Raw genomic sequence first — 10,000 nt, forward strand, 5'->3', positions numbered from 1 at the left:
AGTGAGAGGGAAAAAAAAAGAGGCCTGACATTAAGACCCTCGCATTTTGGAAATCCGATACGTATTGACCTGTGTACTATCTCAGTGCACAGATCTGATGTCAGCAGAATGTAGTCGTGTATAGGAACTGCTCATTACAGGTTTTGTGAAGGAGGCACATTGTCTCTGAAGCGCCTGGACCTGATCGGCTAGAATTGCTCAGTAGTCAATACTCCCGCGACTGATGGCCCTGCGTGCACACACCACAGCTGCGACCACTGCTTTCAGGGACTTGCCAGCAATTAGCGGGAACCTCAAGGATCACTCGGCCACTCTCTGATCAGGCAGGGGAAAAGTCTCTTAAAGGCTCTATCTTTTCATTTGACTCTTAACTGTTTCATTTCAATCACAGGTAAGGGTCACAGCCGTCAACATCTGAGAGGCCTCAGCACCGCCCCTCTCATGCTTGTTCTCCTTTGGGGTGGGGACTTGGGAAGTGAAATTGACATAACACAGCATTACCCATTTGGGAGGTGAACAGTTGAGTAGCACTTGGCACACTCATGAGGTTGCAGGGCCCGTACTTCTCTCTAGCTTAGAAAGCTTTCTTCATCCGGAGCGGAAACTTGGTAACCTGGAAGCAGTTGCTCCTCATCTTCCCCACCCTAAGCACCTGGCACCACAGTGTCTGTTGCCTTTGAAGCTGTGTTTTCTGGTGGGTTGTCAGCACTACCTGCTTATTCTCACTCAGGCTATTATGTATTAAGAGTAGGAACTAAAGTTGTGGGGGCCTGTCTGCAGTGGCTGGGTGTGTCCCTCCCTGAAACCCACACAGTGTCATTCCACCCTGACTTATACAGGAACCGCTTTGGGGTTTTGGATGGTGGGCTGGAACCCTACCCACCATCACTCAAGTGTATCTCTCATTAAAGGCTCAAACTCACAGCTGAGAGTGAGCCACTCCGCCTCATAAAAAAAAAAAAGCACCCATATTTTTCCTTCTGACCTCCGGTTTCCTAGGCTGCACATAGCTATGGGCTAGAAGGTTGTGCCTCTAGCGACAGGCTGGAACCAGGTGGAGGAGGGATCCTGAGAAGCCAGGGCTCTTTTCTTGAAGTTTTGGCTACTTAACCTTCGAGAGGCCAGAGCACTTTGGACTGCTCGGCTTGACCACATGTCTTTCACAAGGACATTTGGGGTGACGCCATCTAGTGCTCTGTTGCTCACACACATTTTCGAATTCCTCTGGAACAGTCTATTCCTTGACAACCCAGAACTAACTAAATAAAAGTCCCCATAACTAACTAAATAAAAGTCCCCGTAGAGGACTGCAGAGCTTCAGAGGACCTGAACCCTTTAAATAAACCACAGTCACAAGTGCTTAAAGGTGCTTGAAGGGGCTCACAGTGAGATCACTTCCAAGTTCCCCTGTCCCCCACAGTCACCAGGGTACCCTCAAAGCCCTCCACATTTTTATGGAGCCGATCTAGTTTTCGGAGGGAAAGGAGTCATTACTGCATGGTTAGTGGCTTCAGCTGGGTAAGAACATCAACGTGTGTGTGGGGGGGTGGTGAGTGGGTATTCATTACCTAACCCTTGCTGGCAGGCCGATTTTATCAGTGACTTGGCCGCTGGTAGCTCTTGATGGACGTGGGTGAGTTCGGAGCCGCCTGGAAACACGAAGGAAGGGCTGGTGTCAGATGAGAGGCTTCTCATCAGCTTTTCTCTGACAAACCAAATTCATTCCTTATGTAATTGATAACGGCCTTGGCCAATTATTTCCCACATTACAATACACAGAGGCCCCCTTTACAGGTTTTGCAGGGCTGTAATTAGCTATGCTAATATCCCCTTTATTGGCCCTAATATTGCTCAACACCTTTTGCCATCCTGGAGCCCACTAGAGCCCCATGGCCTGTCAGGACTGCTGATTATTGAGAAGGATAGCTTTAATCAAACATAATTGCAGTTAATTTTTCTCTCCTGCTCTCTGTTGCCAGCGTCTAATGCCACGGACTCCTTGATATTCCATTAAATTACAATTAAACAGCCTCCTTTGTCTCTGATTGTCCTGAACACCACCACAAAGTTCTGTAGCCGTTTAAAGGAGAGCTGTTTGGTCCTAATTGCCTGCTAGCTCACAAAGGGCCAATTTACACAATACCCATGTAGAATTTAAACAGTTCATAATGTAATGGATATTACACAGGAGCCTAACACTACAATTAAAATGATTTTCATCAGATAGAGAAGCTTCGGTTAATCAGCTTCATAAAAGTAAATATAAATGAACTAATTCATAGCTTAAACACACAGAGATGGAGCCGACTTTGAAATTAGTTACTGTGGTGGGGGCTCTGTTCGCCCCTTATCCTGGGATACCCATGCTGGGCTCCGGTGGAAATGGTAGGTCCCTACTTGTTCTAGCCTCTCCTAAAGCAGCTTCATCCCTCTGCGGTCCTGTATTCATGTTACCATTGGAGTCTTGTTGTTGGGTCTCTGATGCAACACCACCCAAACAAAACTCTGAACTCTCCTCATTGGGTGCCGTGGGCCACACCCTTCCACAGCAGGAGGATAAGTGTCCCATCAGGAGGGGATTTTTCAACCTTAAACTCAAGCTATTGGGCTAGGCCTGCTGTCCTTCCAGCCAAAGGCTTTGCCGTGTCATGTTCCCAGCCCGCCATCATGGGGATCTCTGGCATTAGAAGAGTGAACCAGCCCTCCCAAGAAGGAATGAGAATAGTATGGCCACTGTCCTAATCTGTGCGATCCTGAGGAAAGTCTGTTTCCACAGTGATGGCCTGTTACTTTCTGCCTGAGAACTTTCTGGAATTTTTTCGTGGTCTTTCCAAGAGGAATATTCCTGGGGATTGCGTGGTGTGGAGCAGTTTGTGTTTAGCCCCTGTCTTCCCCTCGGCCTGTAAGAAACAAGTAAATAAAGCCTATATTTCAAGCTTGATTTACTCTGGTTCCTACTGTGAAAGATGATGAGTCTTTAGGGAAATAAAGATGGGGTCAGGGAATTAGTGCACATAACGGTCATTTTGACGTTGGGCCAGCAGATGCCAGGGAAACACACTGTACACAATTAAGCATAATGTACTAATGACAGGTTAGAAATTTTATCGCCTCTTGGCGATCAAGCAGCAAATCCACATTTAGCAATAATAAAGAGTTTATTGGTGCTAAAGCCAAAGATTTTCTGACATACGAAGGATTTTTCCTTTCATAACAGGAGTTTTAAATCCTTTGTGTACCAGACTCTGGAAGTGAGAGATGCAAAGTGGTTGTCAGATATTTCTTAGGAAGCAGCCAATTAAAGGGTAATTGAGTAAAGGATGTGGGAATTGCCATTGGACCTCATGCGTGGGCATTCAGTTTTCTCACCCCTTTCCCAAACATTGCCACAGCACACCTCATGGAGCGTGTCCACTCCCACGCAACAGTGCGCGGTGGCAGCATGCTCGCCTCGACTGGGCTGCACGTCCCGCCTGTGAATCCTTAATTGTATCCTAGAATTAAACAGGAACCAAACCACGGGTAAAAATAAGCACTCCTTGTGTGCAGAGGTTTCCCTCGAGCCTGGCAAGGTGGCGCTGGCTTGTGGTGGACTTTGTATCATGGGAGCCGGGGAACTTGGAAAGGATCCTGCTCTGTATCGGGGTTGTTCCCAGTAGATCTTTCTCACGTACCCATGACCACTGCCGTTATACGCTCTGCACAGAAGAGCTGTGATTGCCACGTGCAAGAGAGAGAACAAGCATGAACATGTGTGCCTGATGTCTGTGCCCGCTTCTGCTCCCATCCCCCCCCCCCCCCCCGTGCTCAGCGAGCTCGTGGCACCCAGCACCCAATCTTACTCTTCTGGTTTCTGAACTGATGCTAGTTAAAAGCCCCAGAATGCCCAGGGCTGCTTAGGATGTCTTTAAAACCCACTCTGCTATCTTGGAGGTAAGAGGACCAAGCTGGCTAAACCGATATCAAGGAATTTAGAATAACCTCCTCAGAAAGGGGAGAAATGCTTCATTTTACGAAGTAAAAAAAAGCCCCCGACACCAGCTCTGCGTAGGTACCTTTGCGGATGAGCAGCTTCTCGCCGGCGCCTGCTCAGAAGATTAGCCGGGTGGTAATGTGGGGCATAATTGCGCCGTGTGGCTGTCCCTGAAGTGAAAACCTAATTGCCTGACAGGACGATAACTTTGTGGCGCCCTCACCTTGTTAGGCCCTTTCTGATGCAGTTCAAATGCAGTGTGGCCGCAGGTGCGCCTAATTTACCTCTCTGCAGAACGTGTGGAGTTTAATTGCACAGTGGTTGTTAGGAAAAATTGGTGGGTGGAATATCAAGTGACTTGCTCTAGCTGATGGCAGATGGTGTTAAGAGGCATTGTGAGCTAAGTGTATAGGTGAGTCGAGTTAATAAAAGATGTAAATTCTGGCCCAAAGTAGCAGGGACTCATGGTATGTAAGGAAATTTAATTGAATGGCCACCATTCTTAGCCTCATCAAAGGGATTCTCTTCTGCCCTCCTTGGGCCTTCCAGGATGTGTTGGGAAGACAAACACGTCTTACTCCATAGAGTCTTTTATTTTCTCATATTGTATTCGCTAACGAAGAACCCTGAGCATGAAAGACCGAATTCCAGGAAGTACTGTAATTTTATGAAGTACGGTAAAACATCAATCACTTCCAAATAAGACACGTGACGTTCAGGGAGAAAACCGAGTAGGCATTTTCTGTAGCCTTGCTGCACAGGCTCTCAGCCACAGTGGCGATGTGCTGGCAGGGAATCTTCCTTCCACTCAGTGTGGATGTGGCCTTTGCACATCGAGGTGGAGATAGTGCAGGGACAGGCTCCACGAGGGGGGTCTCACAGCCAGGCTGCCTAGTGTTCACCTGTTCATACTAAGACAGCACATCTGTTTGTACAGGAATGGGGAAGACGGGATGACTGTGTTTTCATCAAAGCCTCTCAACACACTGTCAGGACACCTGTATCTTTCTGCTGCATACAAGGTCAGGTCTGATGGGAGGTGAAGCTGGCTGCCATGTTTGGCCTCTTCACTCCCACCAGGGCTGTTGCTCCTGTACTCTGTCTGAGCAAGAGTTTTGGTGAAAACACCAAAACCACCAGCTGGTCACTTAAAAACACAGAGATAGATGGTCCACAGAAATCATGGAAAACCCCACACCCTTTCCTTCCTGAGGGTTAAGCCTATTGTTACTATTTTTCTTTTTTTAATTGAATTTATTCTTTGACTACTTTATACTCGCGTGTAATGCATTCTGAGTGCCCTCACACTCCTACTCCTGCTTTAAAGCTTGGTCTTTGCTGGTGTATTTGCTTTAGCAAGATAAACGCTGCAAACCGGGGTTTCCAGATAAATGTAGCACATTCAATAGAATTTCAACTTTGATATTTTTACATAGATTCACCGTAAGACACCCCTATGCTAAAAGTCAATTGTTGCTTATCCAAAATTCAAATTTTACTAGGCATTCTGCATCTTAATAGGCTGATGTCGGAGTCTCTGTCTGGGGTGGGCGTCTCTCTAAAGGCTAATAGTTAATGCAAGGATCCTTGCAAGACAGAGTTACTATAAATCTTGGGAATCTGTAGTGTCATCAGACAGCTGTGCAAATTGTCACTCAGAACGGAGACCAGGAGCCTCTGTCTGCCAGCCCCACAGCTGCACTCAGCATTGCCCCCTACGTGGCAGCCAGTGGTGGCATCTTTTCTGTTATTTCTGTGCAAGCCTTTTTTTTTTTTTTTTAACGTTGTCCTTTTACAGGCTAACCTTAACTGTACATTCTTTGTGTTTTTGTAGATTCTTTCTAAAGTTCTTCCTCAAGTGCAATCAGAACTGCTTGAAGAATGCAGGCAACCCTCGGGACATGCGGAGGTTCCAGGTATGCATCCCTCCGAGGCGCCAGCTCAACCTGCCCATTCTGCCAATGTTTCGGAGTACTCCACTATTCAGAAAGGCCGTTAGTTCCCCAAGGCTAGCAACACACTAGCTTTGATTTGTTTGATAAAAATAGGCAAATGAGGAGCTGGATGATGGCTCAGTGCTGTTCTTGGGTTCAGTTCTCAGTGGCCACATAGAGACTCACAACCATCTCTAAGTCCAGTTTCAGGGGATCTGACACCTCTTCTGTTCTCCACGGACATCCACACTTATGTGGTCCATCTACTATACTCAGGCATACACATATACACCCAAAATTAAATAAATAATTTAGAGATAGACAAATAAAATACCTTTTAAATGATCTAGTGTTTTCAGTATGCCAGATATGAGCCTGTGCAGAGTCAGGAAGACAAGATGATCAGGTTTCCCACAGCCTCCTGATATCAGCTCTCCAAGCTTGGCCAGGCTGAAGATGCACATTTTTAGGGATTGAATGGCCAGTTGATGGATTGTCATTGTGTGTGGGGATGGTGAGTGGGAAAAGAACCATAATGTAAGTGCTCTAGAATGCTTGCTGTCTAGAGCCTCCTCATAAAGGGTTTGCCCTTGCTTAGCACAGGCCTTTACAAATGGCCCTACCCTCCAAGGTCCAAGGTGTCTGACTTCCTCCATTTAGAGTCCAGCTGCCACTTGTCTGTTCTCAATCTCGGCTTGCATGTGCCCATTTGCGATGAGGACTTGGTCTGCAAGGGAGAGGATTTCTCGTTGGCTTCAAGGGCTACTAGCTCTGACAGCATCCATGGTTTTCTTGTCTATGTGGATAATCAGAAGGCTCTGTCAGGGTCATGGGCTTTCTGTATGAGATAGACTGTCTTGCTGATTTTATTGTAAAATTAGAAGAACCAAGTCCCGAATGGAAATGAATCCTAGGTTAGCTACATTACTGAGGGAATCTTACTTGGGATGTCAACTTTGTTGGTCAAGTAGCTCACAGTATTTGAAGGCTTCTGTGTATTCTTCAGGGAGGTATGTGATGTCTGTCTTTTGCCTTCATGGCTCTTCAGGGAAGCAGGTCCCTGTTCACCCATATTGACTTTTGTGACTTGGGATAGCATCTTGTAAAATACTGGGCCACCTTCCTTTTTTTTTTTTTAAATACACAAGAGACCACAAGACATGGGCAAAATTGGTCCATCTAGGCAGAGGAGGTCATACCAGACTGAGTAGTAGGGTTCTGTTTGTCTCACCAATGATGGAGCATGACATCCGTCACAGTTGGCCCACCATGCATTGGGAGACCACAGTGACTCAGGTAACTTGCCTCTCAGAAGGTCTGCCCAAACTTCTGCACATCATGGTATACCTGATGCTTACAATGGTGCCACAGTTTCTGTATTTTCCTATGGGCACACTGCTGAGGTTGGCCCATACTCGGCAATGCAGTGTGCCTGTCTTCTTTCTTTCCCCTTGTGACTAGTTTTTGTTTGGATGACAGAGAACAGTCAGTGTCCTTAAACATTCTTATTTTTACCTTTGCCTATGTCTTCTAACACATCCTGGTCAAGTCTATGCCTCAATACTGGTCAGGTCTCCGTACCAAAGTTCTTTCAGTGCTCAGGACAGGGTGTATAGGTGGAGGCCAGGGAGATCTATCAGACAGGAGCAGCCCTGTGTCCCCTGGGCAGAGACTGCTAGGCCACGGGCGGCACCATAGTGGCATCAGGAGCACCCAAGGCAATGCCAGGTTTTCAGAACATGTACTGACCATTTTCTCAGTTCAGACAGTCTGATGTTATTGAGACCTTGCTATCCTGGCAGACACTGGAGGGAAAGGATTCAAGAACACTGCCCGCAGTAGCGGAGGGTGTGTATAATATCATGCCCCATCTTATGGGGCCTGAGGTTTTAAAAGTCAGCTCTTTACACACATATTCCCATATAAACTTGTCATTCTCTTTTACAACTAAAATATTTTTTTACTTTTTCCTGTGTGTCTCTTTGAGACAGAGTCTGACTGTGTAGCCCAGGCTAGCCCTGAACTTACTGTTTTCCTACTTTAACCTCCTAAGTGCTAGGAGTATAGGCATGTACCACTGTGCCTGGCAAAATTATTATTTATTTAATTTGTCTTTCATCAGTTACAGGCAGTTTGTTTTATTTATTTTATCAATAGGCTTTCTCTTAGCGCCATTTCAGGTTTATGAAAGATGGTTGCAGTGATCTTTGAGAGCTCCTGATTCCCCGGGTCCCTTACCTCAGTTTCCCCTATCATAAACATGTCTGAAGGAGACTTACTGATGGATACCACTCACCAAAGCTTGCTGTAGCCTGGACTTGTCACCTCCAATTTATATCTGGCAGTCTTCACTCCCCCCTCCCCTGCCCAGTGTTCTCAGGAAGAGCCGGCCCCGAGACCTCGGGTGGGGCTCCAGGAGTGTTTGAGCCGGGCACCCTTTAAGTCAAATCTAGGCTCACGTCCCACATTAAACCTAGGTTGAGCTCTTCGCTTTTCCAGGCCCTGTGGAAAGTAGTGCGCCACACTGACCCAACTGCGTTAGAAACGAAGCAGCTAGGCCGCCTGTTGCTGTAGCCTGGGTCAGCTGAAGTGTGTCATTTCTGAGACACTTCCTGTGAGTTCACTGAGAAGAGAATAGTTGCCTTCAGCAAAGGTGGTCTCTCTGTATGGTGGCTTCATTTTCTCTTCTCATGAGGCAGCCAAGAAGTCTGCTCTGTCCTCTCTCTCTCCTTGGACACGCTCTTAGCCTCTCCTGGACCCTTGCCACCTTCCCTATGAACTTGAGAAAGGTTTCTTTTCCTGGATTGAAAGACACTTCCACAATTCAAATTCAGTTTTGTTTTTTTTTTTTTTCAGGGGCAAGGAACTTCATTCTCAGACAGTAAACATAATTGTACAGTTGACTCAGAGAACATCTGCTGATAGAACAGGGGTAGATGGGGGAGCAGTAAGAACCCTGATTTTATGAAGCTTTTTTTTGGGGGGGGGGACAACTGAATCACTCCTCTTAGGTCTTCAGGAGAGGCGAGTCTCTAGTGAACTAATTTAAATTAGATAAACTATCTAATCAATATGTGAGCAGATCAATCAAAACAGAGACTCTCAAATGAGTGGCTAGAGGGGTATTTCGGAAGCTAATGGCTAGGAGAATATTTCTCTGAATTGAATCCACTTGTTAGCATAATAAGAGATTAAACCCTAATTAGTGGAGCAGTTTTTTTTCTTTGAAAAGAAGCAATCTTGAGTCAAAACAAAACAAAACAACCCACCCCCATTAGCCAAAAAGAAAAAGAAAAAAAGCCGTGAATGCACTTCAGTTGGTGGAGAGGTTCCAGAATGAGTGGAGTCTCCTCAGCACAGCCTCTGAGCTGGCTTTTATCTCGCTCGCACGGCACCCGCCCGTGCTTTCCTGTGCCAACTCCATTTTCAAATCCACTTCGTCTTCACAGGTCGTTGTATCGACAACAGTCAACGTGGACGGCCACGTGCTGGCCGTGTCTGACAACATGTTTGTGCACAACAATTCCAAACACGGGAGGCGGGCCCGCCGCCTAGACCCGTCAGAAGGTACGGCCCCTTCTTATCTGGAAAATGGTAGGCACATGCTACATGTATTTTTTTTTTTTAATTTGCAATGCTTCTTTTTCCTTTGTACCACCCTTCATGTTAATTCACGTGGAGTTGCTCTCATCAGGGGACCAGAGCGCCCCAGCCTCATGGGGAAAGGCTAGCTTTCCTCAGGTGGACAGAGGCCAGGCCTCTTCTTCCTCTCCCTTCGTGGTCTGCGTGGCCCTTCCGTCCATCTCACCTGCCGTGACTTTCATGTTATTGGTTTGTTTCTCAGCTTCCTTTTGCTTATGGTTTTCATTTGTTTGGCTTCATTTGACTTATTAGCGGCTCCCATCCAGAAACTCACCCCAAACTCCCTGCGCATGCTTCCATGGCTGGCTGCTTCCTGGCCCAGCTAGCCCAGATGGGGGACTGTGTGGACCATTTCCTATCCTTGGCGAGAGCCCCTGTATATGCGTGCGCTTGTGTCCACACACACATGTGAGAGAGTGGGGGGTGGAGGAGTGAGCAAAAAAAAATAATA

General features: G+C 46.7%; 1 protein-coding gene across 12 annotated transcripts in view; it reads left to right on the forward strand.

Annotated features, from left to right (window-relative positions):
- Ebf3 (EBF transcription factor 3) overlaps window positions 1–10,000 on the forward strand; it is a 116,233-nt gene that overhangs the window by 72,095 nt on the left and 34,138 nt on the right. For 8 of the 12 annotated variants that reach the window (XM_085693252.2, XM_085693254.2, XM_085693255.2 and 5 more), the window contains exons 7-8: window positions 5,808–5,889; window positions 9,357–9,501. In XM_085693252.2, the coding sequence (XP_085549378.1) occupies window positions 5,808–5,889; window positions 9,357–9,501 (227 nt within the window). The remainder of the gene's footprint in view (window positions 1–5,807; window positions 5,890–9,356; window positions 9,502–10,000) is intronic. The other 4 variants (XM_085693256.2, XM_085693257.2, XM_085693260.2 and 1 more) reach the window with 1 other exon arrangement.

Source organism: Myodes glareolus, chromosome 7 (genome assembly GCF_982192425.1).
Source record: "Myodes glareolus chromosome 7, mMyoGla1.1, whole genome shotgun sequence".
Classification (NCBI taxonomy): Eukaryota; Metazoa; Chordata; class Mammalia; order Rodentia; family Cricetidae; genus Myodes; species Myodes glareolus.